We start from the raw sequence: 19,474 nt of genomic DNA, 5'->3' as shown, positions 1-19,474 counted from the left end.
AGATGTCAGCTCGCAACTTTTTTTTTTCTTCGTCTAGAAAATGAAGTAAAAAAATGTTAGATGTGATCATAAATAATAGATAAATGCAATGTAGATGGACTGATAGAGCAAACTACTCAAAGTTATTACCTCGTGTTTTTTCTATTAACTACACGAAGTATTAACATGAATAATCTCAAAGTATCACAACGTTTTCAGCCATACATACGCTCACAAATATTAGGAATCTGGATTTACTATTTAGCAACATATAGTATGCTTTGTTGTGTTGCTATGTCATATAGCACAAATAAGTATTAAACATACACAAGAAATTTGAAGCCCGGGAAGCTTCTTCTTTTATTTAAAAATTTAAAAAAAAAAAAAAAAATTTAAACCGCTACACAGCCAAAAACCTTGGGAAATTCCACAAATATCAAATTTGAAGATAATAATCTGCTAAATATTTCCAACTTTCAAATATTCTATAAACTTAGGTTTTTTTATTTTTTTTAATTGAGTTGATTTTTCTGTAAACTAAAATAAGATTAATAGGTTAATGAGGTTGTTAAACAAGATTTAAACAGAAAGTAAAAAAAAAACAAAATGAAAAGGGGCGTATTCTAAAAAAAAAGTACTTAAAACTCGGGTAATTTTCCCAATTAACTTTTTCCTTTACATTTTACGTATGTATCATGTTCACAAATATATTAGATTAGGGAATAATTACGTTCATTCCGTAGTGCGTTTTCAGGTCTACTGTCTTAATTTAAGAATTATTTTTATTTACTATAATTTTTCACATATGCAAATGTTGATCTATCAGAACGCTAATCGGAGATTACATGTTACATGACATCTAAACAGATATCTATCACCACAACATGTTGCCTAAAAATTTAGACGATAATGACCAAGATCAAGAAGAAGAAAAAAAGTAAAAAAAAAAGGACACTAATGAATGCTACAATTATATGCTACAGATTATCCCTCCTCCGATCAAACTCCTCCTTTATCCTGAAAAATCAAAACGACCTTTTATTACCTTCTGTAATTAATAACTCCTTTATACACACACACATATATATATAAGTTGCTGAATTTAGTAAAACATGACCAATAACATATAAATTTTTGTTTTTATAATGATAGTGTCAAATATTGAGAAAATATGACGTGTTTGACCGAAATACCGTTGAATACCAAACCACTTGACAAAACTATGATTTATTGATCTGTCGCCGTATGTAAAAAAAACAGTCTGTGGCTGAATGTTAGAGTCAGTATTTTTCAAATTTCTGATATCATTGGTCACATTTTACCAAATTACCTCCAAGAAAATGAAAAAAAAAAAAAGAACCAACCTGCTGGCTTATTCTTCCACATCCATTCCTGAGAACCCTGTTGTCGTCACACAAAAAAAAAAAAAAAAAATTAAAGAGTCAGCTCATGATCAAACTCTTCGGCCAAAGTCATGTTGGAATTACAAAGCATCACTTTCACTTACTGTGTTGCTCGTTCCTCGTACTTGTCCATAGCCCTTCAACCACGAAACAAAAACAAAACTTAGCCAATCGCATTATCGCTTTTTGGCACCACCACATATACCCAAAAGATGTTACATGTATGAATGTATGCTTTACCTGATTGGTTTGGAGGCCAGTTATCCCCGAACCCTGGTACTGAAAAAAAAAAAAAAAAAAAAAAAAAAAAAAAGTCGAGCAGCAACGAATGAGAAACCACCACGGAACGAAAATGACTTCGAAAAAGAAGATGAACTAACTGTTGAAGATAAAGAGGGCTGTTGTTGTTGCATTTGGAACTGTGGTTGAAGAAACTGCGAAGTTTGAATTTGCGGAACCGATTGTTGGTTAGTCTGCGGAGCAAATGCCATTGACTGTTGTTGTTGTTGTTGTTGTTGCTCGTGCGATTTCAGCTCCTCGGGTTTCTCCCACTAAAACACAGGCTCGTTCAATTCAAGCCAAAGTCAACCACAAACAAAGTCAACCACAAAACTCTTCTCACCTTGCTCTCGCCGGTCACGCTGTTGTAGTAGTAGTTGTAGCCGTCCGGAGAAGTGTGCTCGGTCCACGTGCACTTCGCGGGACCCGCCGCGGTCAAAGACGGACGCACCGCCTCCGCCGGTGCTGCTCCGGAAGAAGCCATCCCCTGCGGGGCCCACTGAAGAATCCACGAGAGCAAAACACAAAAGCGCTCAAAAAAAAATTACCATTCGCAGAATGTCTCGGTTTATTTACGGTTTTTTTTTTTTTTTTTTTTTTTTACCTGATTGTGGCGAGGCAGAAGGGAGGGGTGCATGGACTGCATTTGTTGCTGGAGCTGAGAGAAGGCTTGCTGCGACGACTGAAAGCTCGCGTGAAGAGCTTGCTTTTGCTGAGTCAGCATCTGAGCGAGCTCGGACCCCACGTTCGGAGGAGGAGAAGAGCTCTGCGGGCCCCGCGACACGACCTGAAGCTGAGCTGGCATTTGTTGTTGTTGTTGTTGTGACATCGAAGAGGAAGACGGGGCTGATAAAGAGCTGTCTGGAGGACCACCCTGAGAGATACAGATGAGAAAGCAGTCGAGTCATTTACATGTTAAATTAAGGGAATATTGCGAATTGGAAAAAAAAAAAAAAAAGACATTTACATATTCGGTGTTTCCCGAAAATGCCACGTCACCGCCCGGTCTTGGAAAGCCGTGAAACTTGGGGTTAGAAGGCGGGCCCATGTTCGGTGGTGGGCTCATTGGTTGCCAAGCATTAGGCGAAATTCGGTCCCTTTGGTCGGCCACTGGTCTGATAAACATGAATGGGAAACAATTTGTGTAGATTAGCATATAATGATAAATGAAAAATGTAGAAATGAAGATATAAGAATGAATGAAACAATGAAGTACCTTGCTGGTGGTCCTTGATATTGACGGCCAAAACCCGGGCCACCTGATGAAGGAATTCCCCTAAAAATATATAGATTAATAACAGAAAATTAGCCAAATAAACCACCGAAAGTCTAAGAATTGCTAGATAGCCAATCTTTTGTAATTTTTTTGTAAATAGCCACCTCAACTTATTTACGGCACTCAAAAATACCAAAATACCCAAAAACATTCCCGCCTATTTTGGGTTTTTTTTTTTTTGTCTTTTTGAGTGCCGTAAATAAGTTGAGGTGACTATTTACAGAAAATTTACAAAAGGTTGGCTATTATACAAAACGCTATAAGTCAAATGGCTATATAGCTAAAAGATCCAATTAATAATGTCATTGTTTTTTTACTACGAGCATAATATTCGAAACCAGTTCAAGAAAAATAACGAGTGAAATTAAAAGGGGCTTCATTGACTGACATAATATCAAAAAATTAAAAAACTACAAGGCGTCAAGTGGAGAAGAAAGGGAAGTAGAAGATCGGACCTTGAATCTCCTTGCCTCGGCCTTTTAGGATCAGCAAACCGAACAGTTAATGGTTGATCACAACCCTGCGACGCACAAAAAGAATATTCTTTCGTAAATTTATTACTTACACACTCGACAAGCAGAAACGACGAGCCTGTCTTTCTGAAACAATAATACTTACTCTCATTGTGTAGGATCCATTTAGAGCATTTATAGCTGCTAATGCCATTTCTCTGTGAGAATACTTGACAAATCCACATCCTTCAAGGTAAATATTAAAAATATATATATATAATCAGTGAAACTTCTTTTATAGACGATATTAAAGCATAATTCAGACAGACAGTGATGCCCTTTATTGACAAAAAGTAACCACGATCGTCTATAGGATTCGGTAAGTCCCGTAACTAAAAGAGACGCAAAGAAAATCTGTCCCAAAAACCATAGGACTTTTCTCTTCCAGATAGATCAAGGTAGAGCACATACCACGGCTTTGCTTCATATCATCACGCATGAGATATACATCTTCTACTCGTCCAAATTGCGAAAATATCTGCCGTGTGGAAATTTAGACAAAAGGGGAAAGAAAGAAAAGTCGAAACTTCAGAGCTCATGTCAAAGTGAAAAAGTAAAGCTCGTAATGAATAGGGTAGGAAAGCTCATCGGTTAAAAGATAACAATATTGCAGATGACCAACCAACCTCCTGAACTTCCATTTCCGTAGCTTGTTTGTTCAACGACCCCACAAACAGTTTGTACTCCACTGCACCTAGGGTAAGAGGATTAATATTAGCTACAAGAAACCAAATGAAATATGTCCAAGCATACACTTTTTGCCATGTGCAAAACTAAAATTTTCATAAAAGTTGCGGAATATCCGAAAAGAATCAAGACGAAGACTACCAAGGCGCTCTCGTTCACCGTCTGCGTACCGAACTTGGATAGGGCCTAGTCCCTGAAAGATAATATATTGGAGAACAATAAATACATGAAAGCACAAGAAGATTGAAAAGACGAGTCGTTGAGCAAAGCTCACCCCTGGAAGAGTGTATTGATTATGCAAAGATCTAATCGCCATATCAGCTTCCTCCGAAGTTCCATATTTGATAAAACAACAGCCTGCATTAGCAGAGAGTTCCAATCTTTATTCTATTACGAAGGCAAGCGTAAACATCGTGATCTCTGAAAGCTGGAAGATTGTAAAAACATTCCTGAGTGCAAAATGCAGATTATCGCAGAGGCGATACAATGCATATATTTATGAAAGACATACAAGACAAATGATTTCGAATTAAGGACACACATCAATAACTGGTAAGTGCTCGAGCCATAATTTTGCGAAGATAATATACAATCATCCAAAAAAAATCGTTTAATCATGTCCCAATCTTTCTCAAGCATTCAAACAATAAACCCCAGCATATATTTTCTATGAGCTTAACGTTTGACACGCTTGCAAAACAGCCAACCAACTTTCTAGAAACTGCGAAAACAAAAACAAAAAACATATTTCGAGTCTGTTTATGACATTTCCGTGACTTGAACCCACATCTGATTTAGTTGTGGATTAGATGTGTTTACCGCTGAGCTAACCTCTCTCACTACCAAATCACATATAGAACTCCTAAAACATCGATTGGGGATATACAAAATTTAAATAATTCCACGCATTCACTCGTGTCATGAACGCATCAACCAATAAGATAGTACACAATTGAATTGGTGAATAGTTTTACTCAGGGTAATAACATATCAATTATCCAGATGACCATACATAACAATAGAAACCGAAATGGTCACATTCATCAACACATGAACAAGATTGTTGTAACGATAGTCCACATACTCGTCATCCATTATTGAGAATATCAAACTCATTCATGTATACATACAGTTGGTTGTAACAACTGTCCACAAGACCACACATCAACAGTAGAGAGATAACTAATCCCATTCATCAACACAGTTGGTGTAACAACTGTCCACGAGATCATACATTCATTATACAAAAGACATTTGATCCCATTCATCGCATTCACCAGCGAGACCATACATTTCAAACACATGAAATCGATCACATCATAGAACGAGAAATGGATCACATTTTCAAACACATAAAAACACATGATGTAATTCCGAGCATACCCAAAAAAGAAAGGAAAAAAACACATACACAGAATTTCAGCTTTCATAAATAACCACTTGTGTATCCCACCCATATCATAATTCAATCATTCTGCGATAGTTTCTCAGCGTCACATTCAAGAAGGTATACGAAAAACTAAATTGGTTGGACTTAACCAATTAAAAATAAATATTTATCTACCTACACCAGTGCATATCCCATTCTGCCAATGCATAACATAACCCACAGACATCCATCATCTAGAAGAAGAAAAAAAATACTCATAATCCATCTTGTATCAACACACCATTCTAACTCATTCAAATGCAGTCCGAAATTCTTCGGTCTAGTAAACCAAACAAATTTTACCGAATTAAAGCCATTTAACTCTTAATGTCAATAGCCCACGTATGTGTAGAGTAAGTTTATGTTCTGTACAAGAGTTGGTGGAATTTTTTTAATAAAATCTACATCTTCCAAACAGACTCCCTTTACAACCGATAACTTCTATTCTATAAGGACAGAATCTAATCGCTCACGAAGATCCAATGTCTATGCACAAAAAAAAAATCTGGTTTTTCTCCTAGTTATGTGTACCGCGGTTCTTGTTTGACACTACAGGCATGAAAAAACGGGTTGCAAGCAAATCCAGCAAGCCCGAAACTCGTAACAAGAAATAAACTGAGACGGAGGATGAGCTTTCAGTTGGTCCCATCAGCCTCTCTCAGAAGACCCGAAACAAGAAAGTGTGTGTTTGTGTGTATGGTCTCCAAAACATCATAGAATCGCCAACATACCTTGCTGTTGTCCCGTATTCTTGTCTTTGATCAGAGCCACTTCAATCACATTTCCATATTTTGCAAACGGCGGTCGAATCTGAAATGCATAAGCAGAGTTATGAGAGGGTTGAAAATAGTAAATACCATGAGTGATCCGGCCGAGTTCTCGATAGAGAACACCATCGATTGATACAAAAACGATGAAATCTTTTCAAATGGATGATCCGAGACACAAAAGTGCATCACTTATTTTAGTTAGAATGATCAGATAGACTTACATCTTCCTCAGTGGCAGTTCTTGGAACTGAGCCAACAAAGAGTTTTGCAAAACCACCTCTACCTGAAACATTTGTACAGCAAAAATTGTTCCCTTATCAGATAAACGACAAAGAAAGAAACAATAAAACAAAAAGCTCGGAAATTTTTGATAAATTGGAATGAAAAAAAAGGCTAATCGGTAAATAACGCTGACTCTCAGTCTCAGATAAAATATCCACTTCGAAACTCTATAATGATTCAGAAACCAAGCATGGATAATTGGATAGAGAATTCCGTTATGAGACACACCCCTAGGAAAGAAAGCTCAAGAATTTATGAAATATATAAGCGAAAAAATAAATGGTTAATCACAAAATAGCTCTGGCTCTCAGTGTTTGGGAAACGATCGTCGTCTCAAAATTATACGATTCCTCAACGAATAAGAACGCATAACCTATACCTCCGAATTGGAAACCAATTCACAGAAGGAAAGCGCTCGGCACTGAATCAGATCGAATTGTATTGGTTTCTACAATGTTTACCTGGAGAAAAATGTCCGGTGCGATCGGAGAAAGGATAGGCTCGCTTTTGGCCGGCGAAGGGAGCGGGAGAGCGGCGGCGGAAGGACGGGGGACTCCGGCGAGAGGGAGGTCTGGAGTGACGGTGGTCGTACTCGAACTCGTACTCGGAACCTCCGTCGCTTCCATGGCGGAGTTGGTGGTGATCTCTGTGCCTATCCAGCTTTGCTGATTTTTCTTCGTTACTCACAAAAAAAACCCTAATATCTCTCTCTCTCTCTTCTCTCTCTCTCTGTCGCTGAAATCTTTTAATTGTTCAGTTTTGAAGAAGAAGAAGAAGAAGAAAGAAGAAAGAAACGATATCCAGCTCTACTCTCTCTCTCTCTCAGATACCCTTTCTGTGTTGTTAAATTGTTATTTTGTCTCATTTCTATGTCCGAATTGACAGTTTCACCCTTAGCTTACTTAAATTCAAAAAATTCACCTTTTTTTTTTACAAGTTATAGTAAATCGGTTTAATGACTCATTTATCTATTACACTCACTATTTGTTGAGATATTCAGATTTCTTTAGTCGGCAAAATAATCCCTAAATTTTTTACATGTTTCACAAAATTTCAAGAACATAGTCAAGAGATTATTCTAAAAATATGATAAATTGGAAAATTTGTTTTTATTATTAATTAAGAAGGATTTTTCTATTTTTTATCACTAAAATTATTGTTCGGAGTCCTTTCACCTTAATTTGAAATTTGGAGTTCCATCGAAAAATCGGGATCACACCGCATTGGGTCATCCCACGAGGCCTAATGACACTGGCTCTATACGTTGAGACGAGTTTAGGTTAACATCTCATTAAAAACTTGGGAGCGATGGATTATCGAGCGAAGCCCTCGTGTCGAATCACGAGTGAAGCTTTCTTATCCAAAGTGACACACGTTTTAGGTTAATTATGTAATTTTCTCAATAAGATATGTTGTCTAACAAATTCAACTGTAGAAGCCCAATAGGCCCAATTGCTGTCTGTGATAGCTTTGTTATTTTTGGGCTCAAATATAAAAAGCATGAAAATGGGGTGGTTTTGACTGTAAAAAACAGAGTTCATAGCAATTTCTTCTTCGCCACGCTCGTTGATTTTTGGTTTCAAGTATTTATTATCACTTCTCTTCTCTTCTCTCTGTTTGTCTGCTCAGAAGAAAGAAACTACGACTCTCTTAAACCCTAAACCTTACCTTATTTTTTTCTCACCGCCCAAAACAGAGCCGCTCGAAGACTAGAAGAAGAAATAATGGAGATTGATGGTGATTCTGACAACAAGGGAAAGTCTCATGATTCGGTTCCGATGGATTCTCAGGATTCTCCGGAACTTCAGGTTTTTCTCTCTTCTTTCTCTTTAGCTATGTGCAAAACCAAGGCTTAAATGCTTCGTCAATAAATAAATAAACGAAAATGTGTCTAACACGGCGTTAAGAAGAAAATATGATGATTAGCTCAGATAGTAAGAATAGCTTGGCACATTTTAATTCGTTAATTTCGTCTGCCTCGGAAGAAGAAACAAATGATAAGGCTTAAGTATATCGTTTGAACTTTGGTATTGCAACTTAGGGTTCTAATTAGTATTTGTGTGTGTGAATTAAGGCTAAGGAAGATCTCAGCGACTCGATGAACAAACTCGGTATCGAACCAGGGGATTCTTCTAATAACTTCAAGAAAAAGCCAGTTATCATCATTGTTATAGGAATGGCAGGTAATTAAATGGAATTCCTTTCATTGTCTCTTTTCTTTCACAAACTGTAATTATCTTGACAGCAAATCAAAGGTAATAATAATAATAAAAAAAGGATTGTTTGATTGATTGATTGATTGATCAGGAAGTGGTAAAACGACGTTCATGAATCGATTGGTGTACCAAACGCAATCCACAAACGCTCGCGGTTATGTCATCAATCTCGATCCTGCTGTGTTGACTCTTCCTTTTGCTGCGAACATCGATATCAGAGACACTGTTAGATACAAGGAAGTCATGAAGCAATTCAATCTCGGCCCCAACGGAGGAATTCTCACTTCGCTCAACCTCTTTGCCACAAAGTTCGACGAGGTACGACAATAACGTCGATCTTATCTAATAACTCAATCGCTTGCAATTCACATGCTTGTTTGGTGTACATCTGAATTACTAGAATCAGACATTGGTTATAATCGTTCTTGAAAACTATCTAGACTTTGGTTTTTGACAGAATTCTAGGGTTTACTGCGACTTCTATCGTAATCCTGATTTAAGTTTTAGGACGCGAATACGCGACCACGAGATCTATAATTAGTATGTTAATCAAACGCGTCTTTTGCTTCGCGTTCTGTTTCTGTTTTGGTGGTTTGAAATTATTGGTACCCGTGAAAATTTTGTCATGCTATCTCTCATCAGCGATGATTATTCCTCGGCGTCAAAAAATAAGTATTTGCAATCTCAAGAAGTAGAGTCTAATTTTCTGAAACCTCCTTAAGTTGCTCCGGTTCATTAGTAGTAGATGATAAGCCTTATGGGAATAATAAGAGACGATTGGAATTCAAATATAAGAAGTTAGTTGTGTTTGGTAGTTAACTCAAAAAGTTTTTGTTTTCTGTTTTCTAATTTTTGTAGTTGTACTGAAAAACTGTTTTGTAGTTGTTCTCAAAAAGCTGTTTGGTACAGTTTTCATTTTTGTTTTTGAGAAAGTGAAAAAACTGAAAAAAAGTGTTTGGTATAGTTTTCATTTTTGTTTTTGAAAGAATGAAAAGAGAAGATGAGGAGAAAGATGAGAGAAGAGAAAGAATTTTTTTTTCAAAAACACCTTTTTATTTGTTTTCAGTTTTCTTTACTTTTTTCCAAAACAACTTCAAAAAATTTTGAAATTTTTTTCCAAAAACTTAAACCAAACATGTTTTCAATTTTTTCAACTCAAAAACTGAAAAATTGTTTTTGAGAGGAATACCAAACACTACCTAAGTTAGTCTATAAGTAACAAAAAATAGTAGAGAATAGATATGGAAATTGTATGGGAGACTGGAGTGGGGATAAAATCCCCATTTGGGAAAGTCTGATATCACCTATTGTATTTCTTTTTTCATTTATATTTCAATTAATCCAAAAATATTAGATCGTATCACCGTTACTAAATCTATGTTCGATCTGAGCGAATGATATACAATTCACAAATCTTTCAGGTGGTTTCGATGATCGAGAAACGAGCAGACCATCTTGATTACGTGCTGGTAGACACTCCGGGTCAGATAGAGATATTCACGTGGTCAGCCTCGGGAGCGATCATCACGGAAGCTTTTGCGTCGACGTTTCCGACGGTGGTGGCGTACGTTGTGGACACGCCTCGAGCCTCGAACCCGGTCACTTTCATGAGCAACATGCTCTACGCTTGTAGTATCCTCTACAAGACTAGGCTACCACTCGTCCTAGCCTTTAACAAGATCGACGTGGCTCAACATGAATTCGCTTTAGAGGTCACTCCTTTTTTGCTGTGCTCTCTTTTATCAAACTAGAAGCTATGCCTCAAATATAAAAAGAAAAATTGATGCTTATATGCATTAGTAAACCATCAAGACAAGATAATTTAGAATAAGGAAAAATTGTACAAAATAACCGTTTGAAACTTATTGATTAGCAAAATAGCCAAAGTTTCAACTTTTCAGCAAAGTAGCCAAATTTACGTTTTCAAATTTTTTTTTGAAAGTTTTAAGATTAAAATTTTTGACGATTATTATAAGCAATTTATCACTTTCAAAAAAATTGAGCTTGGGGTCAAAAAAAGTTTTGAAACCAAATTACTGCACATTTTGGCTATTTCACTAAATTAAGACAAACCTTGGTTATTTTGCAAATTCATAACTTTAAATTTGCTATTTAGCTACATCACTCTTTAGATAAAGACATTCAAAGTCTCGCTGTTTTCCTTTGTGAGCCAATGGATTTAAAAAATAATTAAACCGTTTTTATATGGCAGCACAGGAGAGAGCGAAATCTCAGCTGTCTGTGATTTAGAAGCTTTCTTTGGTTAAGACAGCTGAGAGATCAAAAGGGTTTCATTATTTGTATTTGTTAGCTTAAAGTTTCTGGTGTGATGACAGTGGATGAAGGATTTTGAGGCATTTCAATCGGCGATAAGCTCGGACAGCTCGTATTCGAGCACTCTGACTCAGAGCCTATCGCTTGTGCTCGACGAGTTTTACAACAACCTGCGCTCGGTCGGTGTGTCCGCGGTCACCGGCGCCGGAATAGACGACTTCTTTAAGGCCATCCAAAGCAGCGCCGACGAGTACATGGAAACTTACAAGTACAGATAGAATAGAATAGAATAGAACCCATGTTTTCCTTCGGGTATGTCAATTGATGATTCGTTCTGATTTAAAAAATAAAATTTAAAAAATTATAGGGCTGATCTGGACAAGCGGCGAGCTGAGAAGGGTCGGTTGGAGGAGGAGCGGAAGAAGGAGAACATGGAGAAGCTGAGGAAGGACATGGAAAAATCGGGCGGACAAACTGTGGTTCTGAGCACCGATTTGAAGAAGAAAGATAAGCAATCTGCAATGGAAGACGATGATGAAGAGGAAGACGAGATTGTCATGTTCAGTGACGACGACGACGACGATGATGATGATGCCATTGATGAAGATGAAGATGAACAGGTTGGGAAGTTCTCTTTCTAGTGAACCCGAGAGATAGAGAGAGTGTTTTGTTTTTTTATATATATATATATTTATTTATATACTAAAGTTGAGTTTTTAAGGTCCTTTGTTGGGTCATGGACTTCAATGATGTAATGGCCAAGTATGTGATGCGCAAAATGCAATTGAGTAACATATAGAATAGGTATGTTCTCTCTCTGTACATTGCAAGGCTACAGAGCATTTAGACTGTGTAGACACATTAAGCTATTCATCAGTAAAAGCGTGTCAATGGGTTCCAATATGTTCCTTGTCTCACTTGAAAGCTCATTTGGTGTATACATTGACGTAGCAATGTAATTAACATAATGTTTTGTTTTTTTTCTTTTATTATTGTAGCAAAGGTTCCTTATGAAAAAGTGGTAAGCGGGATGAAGTAAAAAAAAAAAATGTTTAGTTTCTTTTTCTTTTAAAATTCGAATGTAGTCGATATTTTATTGACCATAGATTAAAAAATTATTGCGTATGAGAAGTATGTATTTACTGGTGTCAAAATAATTGTCTCTTTGATTGCTTCGTGTTGGTACAAGGTAAAAGAGTAGTCTGCATGTCAAATTATTCATTTTTCTTTATATTCAATGAGGAGGTATATTAGACATTTATTTCATTTATCAAAATTCTGATTATTAACTTTGACATAGGTTGAGAAATAGAGTTTGAAATAATCATTATCACACAGTTTGACTGATGCTGATAAGATTTTCTTTCAACCAGAAAAATATTCTCAAGTTGTGGCAAGTCTTTCACTTGAAGTGTACCTTTGCCAATGACAATCTTTTTCAACATCACCAAACGTCATAGTCTATGTCGTGCATGATTGAGCCGGTCCTGCAAATTGCCATTTCACCCATCTAGTTATAGTTTCCTTCAACTTGCCATTTCACCGGTCCTGCAAATTGCCATTTCACCCGTCATAGTCTTTGTTGATTGTGAATAAGCACATGCATTTTTTGTGAGATGAGCAACTATCTCACAATGCTTGATTCAATGAGTAAATTCAATTGAATACTAGGCCTAATTAGTTAATTCAAACTTTCATCAACAAAGCATGAGGTGACATATATTGTATTTTAACAATCTTATACAGGAATTCCATATCTATGAGTCTTATGATACCCTTATGAATAAGTCCTCTCACTGACTTGCCCAGACAAAGGTTCGTATTGAAGTACCTTAATCATCAATTCATCAAGTGAGAGTGACTCATCACAAGTAATTATGTCTCATTTCAGGATTAAGGTAACATGTATGTTTTCATACATAGTGATTCTAAGAGTATAAGAGTTATATGGTGTAAGCATATACTCTTAGAAATGCACTTGTATTATTCAATATTTCTATAAAATATCTATGAAGAACTATAGGGTCTCCAACCATCTATGTCTCATAACAAGACATCACAAGTTCTCCTAACAATCAATACTAAGATCAAATGCCCTTTTGATCATAAGATTGCGAATAACCATTTTAAATAATTATTAGAAGAGTTTGATATGCAAAGTTTTGACTCTTCCTGTATTGCTAGTTATTCCATGGCAAGACTTAGTTGTCACAACTCATTCTTATGATAAAGAATGAATGTGTTAGGTTAATTGATTCAACTCATAGATTACTTTAAGTTGCCTCGAAGAATGGCTTACAACTCTCTACGTAATCTTATCATTTTGTAACTACTTGTAGCCGTAAATGCCAGCATATGCGGCGTCACCGTTTTAGAAAAGAAAAAAGAAAAAGAAAAAAGAAAGAAAAAGGAATTGGATTTGTATCCAAATTATATAAGCAAAGCATAAGAAGACTTCTTGATAGCTACCAAAGTGTCCATGATGAAATGTAGACGTATAAATAGCAAGGATAGTCCCTGCTATTATTTGAAATTAAGTAAGGCTAGCGAGAATTGAGAATTGAGAATTGAGAATTGAGAATTGTTAAGGATTATTGATGCACGATGTATGCGAATTAAGATTCCTAGTGAATGAGTACGTTAAGGCATCGGTTCTTGTGCTCGTCTTCCAAGTCTCGAATATTCTCTTGCGCGCCAAAAATGTTTTTCGAACGCGCACCCGACTCTCAATATCAATATTGGTGAAAATTTGAGGTGGGTGATTTAACTGCTAGAGGTCGTGGATTTTTGGCTCGTCTCTAAGCTTAGAGAGAAGAGAGAAAGTTCATCTTTAAGTGTAGAGAAAAAATAGAGAAAGTTTGAGAGAGAGAGAGAGAGAGAGATAATTCCAAAAATGGTTGACTCGAGTCATTGATTTAAACCATCTTGTGATGATTTTCAGCGGTTGAAATAAAATCACGCAAACCAATAGTAATAAGGTCCCTAATAATAAATAATTGTCCCCATGGAACAACAAATATCAAAGATGCAAAGGAATAGAGAGTCAAAGAGAGAAACGAATTGACGAGTCGTTTGCATTAAAGAATCTAATCAGGAATCTGTGGGCCTAAATAAGCTCCCTAACAACAGAGCAATGAGAGCCCATAATTAAATCCAATGTCATCCTTATGGGCCAGGCCCACAATCTCTCGTGTTTATCTTTTCATTTTTTTTTTCTAATTGTGAATCAATGAGTTAATAATAATAATAATACAATTCTTCTGTGTATATAATATATATACATACAGATTCAGTATATCCCCATCCTCATCCAGCTGGACAAGACAGCTACAATACATTGATATTTTTCGATGCATTTTAGAATTTAGGCACAGAATTTTGTTGTATTTCATTTTGTCACAATAAAATGAATACAAAAATACACGCCCATGCATTATTATTATTATTACGTTGCTTATGCATTATTGAAACTTAGGCACCGCATAAAATGAATATCTCGACATTTAAAAAAAAATACTTTGGAATATTCTATTAGCCCATTTTTTTTCAGTGGCAAATCCAATGTTTTATTATTAGCAACGCCGAAAAAGGTCAAATTTGAAATTGCCAAATTGTAGATAAATACCATTAATTCTATAACACTAAATCAAACCAACCATTAGCAACGACCATAGTATAGTATGTTACACATTTAAATACCAAATTGGATATATACACACATATATATATAGGACAAAGATTGATTATAAGTTATAAAGTTGGCCGTAAAGGTTGCACTAAATCATTAAACCATTATCAACCGAAACGCAAAAAACGAACAATCCAAAACAAAACGGATTTTATTAATTTAATTTAATCCAAAACCAAAAAAGAAAATAGAAAAAGAAAAGGTAGTTATTTATTATTTAGGTGATGGTAAACCCCAAGAGTAGGTCCATAAGTAATGAAAATCCACGTGTCAAAATAAGAAAACTGTCGGTGATGGCACAAACTATTAAAGATTCCTAAATTCCAGTGGTTACAGTTATCATATATATATATATAGTTGGTGTTTTAAATAATGTATAGTATATGTTTAGATTTTGTATTAATAATTTGATTTTTCGTATTAAAGTGAACTATATAAATAAGATCTTTAGTAGCTCGTTCCTTCCATGAAGCCCTCGTGATGGTTTTCCTTTTCTCTCTATCTATTTTATTATTTATTTGAATAATAAAATAAAAGACTATTTGAAAGAAAAAATAAATGTAATATAATTTTGCATTAATAAATAAATTGGGGAATTCCGATATTAACGGTGACTTGGTTCTCTCTTTCCTTTTCTTTCTCTCTCTCTCTAATGGCGATATCGGATCTGTGAGGGTTTTTTCTTCTCCGATTCTTCAATCGTCCAAACAAAGGTAATTTCTTTTCCTTTTCTTTCGTGTTTACTTGTTTCAACTCTGCGACTTCTTTTCGTTTTTTATAATTTTATTTTATAATTTATAAAAATATTATTATTTCTCTGTTCTGTTGATACATTTCAACGCCTCGTTTTCCTATTTCTTTTTCGCTTGCCGTAGAAGCTTTGATTATAGATGAATGAAGGTATATTCTTCTCCGGTAGCGAATTTAAAAATATAAAATCAATAATAAGTTCACGGGAATTGCATGATGATCGGCTTTGGCTTTGATTTGGGACAAAGCACACAAGGCTTTCCTTTCTTTTTTTTTTCTTTTTTTCTTTTTTATTGACTCGGTGTCTATTTTGATGGCTTGAAGAAGCTACATTTCATTATTCCCTTTTTGTAGCTTTGAGAATTGATTTTGTTGTTTTGTTTGTTTGTTTGTGTAGAATCACATCAGGGTTTAGGTGATTGGAGAATTAGAAAGAGGAACAAATAGAGAGGCCTTTTTTTTGTAAGAATTTTTAATTAAAAGAAGCTTGAAAATTTTACTTTGTTGTAAATATTTAAAAAGAAGAAGAAGAAGAAAGGCTTGGTCAAAGAGTCTTAAAGATTGAAACTTTGGTAACAATTCGGATCGGCAAAGAGCTCTGATAACACAATGGAGCATCCAAGCTCGAGGGATATCGATCTCGAGAGCGGTTTGGGGACGAACAGCGATGAAGATTTGTGTTCGAAGCCGATGATGGGAATCGGAGAAGATTTGGGTCCGGAGAAAAACAAGAACAAGAACAAGAACAACAAAGAGAACAAAAAGGAAAAGCGCAACAGCAACAACAAGAAGCCTCCGAGGCCGCCGAGAGGGCCGTCTCTGGACGCGGCGGACCAGAAGCTCATCAGGGAGATCGCTGAGCTGGCGATGCTGAAGCGGGCCCGGGCCGACAGGATCAAGAAGATCAAAGCCTCCAAGTCATCGTCCTCGTCATCGTCCAGTGGGACCAGCCTCTTCGCTTTGGTCTTCACTCTCCTCTTCTGTCTCCTCATTCTCTTTCACGGTAACACTCGTTCGTAGCTCTCTCTTCGTATGCGAAATAGCTCAGCTCAGGCTTAGTCTAAAATTACTGAAATTGCTAAAATTTACAAAAAAATGTGCGTGTACCAGGTGTCGGTAATTTTTTTGAATTTTGTCAGATGTAGATACCAAAAAAAAAAAAAAAATTATAGAGGGGAGTCTGAAATTTTGGTTATTTTGCTAAAAAGCTGAAAACTTTGGCTATTCGGCTAAAATGGATATTTTGTTTTTTGGGTGTTGTTTTTCTGATTTGGTTTCGGGTGATTTTTTCAGGGATGTCGTGCAGAAATTCCCCGGAGAACTTGAAAGAATCTCCGAACGATAGCGGATTGATCTCGGTTCAGTTCTATCCGATTCCCTCGGCGGTGATTCCCAATGGACCCGGCTCCGAGTCTCCAAAGTATGTTTTGTTTTTTATTTTTATTTTTATTTTTATTTTTATTTTTTTATCTCTGTATCGGAAAAGTAAAGTTTGAAGCGATTGGTTGAGTAATCGAGAACTGAATCGGGTTAGTCGTTTTTGCAGTATGGTAGAGCAAGTTTCGGGGGCAGATCCGCAAGAAAAGGCGACGAGATGAGGATGTTGATATGTTTGGTGTATAAATGAGAGGCTTTTTTTTATTTATTTTAAAGAAAACAAAAAATCGAAGAAAAAGGAATTTCCATGACTGTCTGTTTTCCGTGTAGACAGAATTACCTGAATGTGGTTGTGGTAAAAAAAGTTTGAGTCCCGGCTATGTGAATAATAATCAAAACGGGACGAGGTAGTTTTTATCTAATCTTCTTTATCTTCTTCTTTGTTTTACAATAGTGATGATAAGCAAGCTAATTGATTTTGGTTTGGCTGGTCTGAACTCTGAAGGGATAAAAAAAAAAAAGCTTAAAAGTTTTGGTCTTTACAATATCTGCCGTGTTTAATATCAGTCAAGTTTTGGTCTTTACAATATCTGTCATGTAAAAAAAAATTGTCAACAAAAATTGGTACGAAGCCAAACTTGTCATGTTCTTTCAAATTCAAATGCACATACGTCCACTGAAAATATTTGCACATGATCATTGATCTTCTGAATAATTGAGGAGAGAGAGAGAGAGAGAGAGAGAGAGAGAGAGAGAGAGTTAGGTGTTTAAGATATCTTATTATATAGCCATTCATTGATTGTTAGATTTGTAAAGATCAGAACTTGTGTTGGGTCACACTCACAACTCACATGTGAGCTTCCTTTATTTTCTTCTTCTTACAAACCACATCATAGGAAATTAAGGCTCCTAATACAATAATATGAGTGTTGTACAATTTCAACCGTTGATCACAACATGGACGACCCTGATTGATTTCTTTTCGGGTCTATCTTATTTTCAAATTCAGATTTGATCACCTTCAACATGCATATTGTAAGAGAATGAGTATTATTTGTCTGCTCATAGATTGTTTCTCATTTTATATCCAATATGTGTTTTTGGGTTAATATTGGCGGATTAGAATACAAAAAATACATAATTTTTTTTTTTTTTTTTTTAAAAAACTATTCAAATTGGATTGTGCCATTTTTCAAAAGTTTCTAGGAATAGTCGCATAAAGACCATCGGACTTGGATTTTCGTAACAGTTCTAAATCGATTTGAAGTCGGATTTCAACAAATTTTAAACGGAAAGAAGATACGAGGATGCAAATTTGAAATCCTCAAGATTTTGACCAAGTTAATAAAAAAAAAGTCGTGAATGTTTGATGCTCATTCAACCACATGCGCTCTAGCTTTACTTAGACGAAAATTTTGTTCATTTTTTTAGGAGTAAATGGTGGCAATAATACCCAATGTTTAATAAAACCATGACTTATATACTCAATCTTTTTATTCTTTGGCAAAAATACCTAACGTTACTATTTTGCCATCCGTTACTACTAAGTCTGTTAGTATATAAACGGAGATACATGTGTCATCTGATTAAAAGTAACTATTTTGTTCTATTATACTAACAGACTTAGTAGTAACGGATGGCAAAATAGTAACGTTAGGTATTTTTGCCAAAGAATAAAAAGATTGAGTATATAAGTCATGATTTGATTAAACATTGAGTATTATTGCCACCATTTTCTCTTTTTTTAGCGTTATGTTTATGTTGAGAGCTTAGAACGATTGTGTTCTTAATCTTTTGAGTACTCTGCAAATAAACATTTTCACAGGATTTTTAAGAATTTTTAGACTTTAATGTCATATTGTTTATGTTCTAAAAGTTGTTGTTTGAATGTATTAAATTGTAGTTGGTATGCATGATGTAAATAATAAATATTCATTCTACTATATTGATGTAAATATATATATATATATATATATATATGTATATATATATATATATATGTATATATATATATTGAGTGAAGTCCAAAGTAGCAAGAAAAGATAATTCATTTCTTAATTAATTTCATTAATCAAGAACCATAACATCACTCACCATAAATATATGACAAAAAACCAACAATAATATTATTGATCACATTGCTACTAAATATATATGTCTAGGTTTCTAAAATGTATAATTTGTAACCATACATGACCATCCTAACGATCAAATCGGCGACGTTTGTTACGTCACTCAAAAGCGTTTTTAGGAACTGTTGCATAAGTGTTATAACAATTTTGTGACAAATCTAAGTCAATTTGAAGTCAATTTTCAACAAATTTTAAATGGAAAGAAGATACAGGATGCAAATTTGACTTCTTCAAGATTTTGACCTCGTTAATCGTTAATGTTTAATGATCGATCAACCAGAGGCGCTCTAGCTTTTAGGGTTTTGAACGTCATGCTTAATATTAAGAGCTTGAAACGGCTTGTGTTCTTACTCTTTTGATTCTACCAATATATATTTTTATGTGATTTAAAATTCTTATGTTTAGACTTCGATGTCATTT

The 19,474-nt window shown here is 35.4% G+C and overlaps 3 protein-coding genes across 3 annotated transcripts; 2 read left to right on the top strand and 1 right to left on the bottom strand.

Moving 5' to 3' along the window:
• Window positions 1-736: 736 nt before the first annotated feature.
• LOC149392654 (flowering time control protein FCA-like) lies at window positions 737-7,367 on the bottom strand (the record flags this gene model as incomplete). Its single annotated transcript, XM_089617016.1, has 18 exons — window positions 737-996; window positions 1,310-1,380; window positions 1,487-1,519; window positions 1,623-1,661; window positions 1,763-1,933; window positions 2,005-2,160; window positions 2,266-2,535; window positions 2,629-2,776; window positions 2,878-2,937; window positions 3,393-3,457; window positions 3,556-3,635; window positions 3,861-3,927; window positions 4,076-4,143; window positions 4,278-4,329; window positions 4,411-4,493; window positions 6,297-6,375; window positions 6,557-6,618; window positions 7,079-7,367. Coding segments are annotated over 18 exons (1,833 nt in total), but the record flags the coding sequence as incomplete, so codon positions are not given.
• Window positions 7,368-8,183: 816 nt separating this feature from the next.
• On the top strand, window positions 8,184-12,091 carry QQT2 (P-loop containing nucleoside triphosphate hydrolases superfamily protein). Its single transcript, XM_089617816.1, has 7 exons — window positions 8,184-8,200; window positions 8,314-8,425; window positions 8,692-8,800; window positions 8,925-9,151; window positions 10,255-10,545; window positions 11,170-11,375; window positions 11,475-12,091. Exons 2-7 carry the CDS (start codon window positions 8,342-8,344, stop codon window positions 11,746-11,748), a joined length of 1,191 nt encoding a protein of 396 aa, XP_089473942.1. The 5' UTR covers window positions 8,184-8,200; window positions 8,314-8,341; the 3' UTR covers window positions 11,749-12,091.
• Window positions 12,092-15,262: 3,171 nt separating this feature from the next.
• On the top strand, window positions 15,263-17,344 carry LOC149392652 (uncharacterized). The gene is made up of 4 exons (XM_089617689.1): window positions 15,263-15,508; window positions 15,943-16,548; window positions 16,839-16,965; window positions 17,092-17,344. The coding sequence occupies exons 2-4, from the start codon at window positions 16,155-16,157 to the stop codon at window positions 17,141-17,143; spliced, it is 573 nt and encodes a 190-aa protein (XP_089473815.1). The 5' UTR covers window positions 15,263-15,508; window positions 15,943-16,154; the 3' UTR covers window positions 17,144-17,344.
• Window positions 17,345-19,474: the final 2,130 nt, after the last annotated feature.

This window comes from Urtica dioica, chromosome 6, assembly GCF_054948205.1.
Source record: "Urtica dioica subsp. dioica isolate 48M chromosome 6, U.dioica_male_clone48M_v1_H2, whole genome shotgun sequence".
In the NCBI taxonomy this organism is placed as follows: Eukaryota; Viridiplantae; Streptophyta; class Magnoliopsida; order Rosales; family Urticaceae; genus Urtica; species Urtica dioica.
The sequence above is the reverse complement of the archived record's forward strand: the minus strand, read 5'-3'. Positions and strand labels throughout refer to the sequence as shown.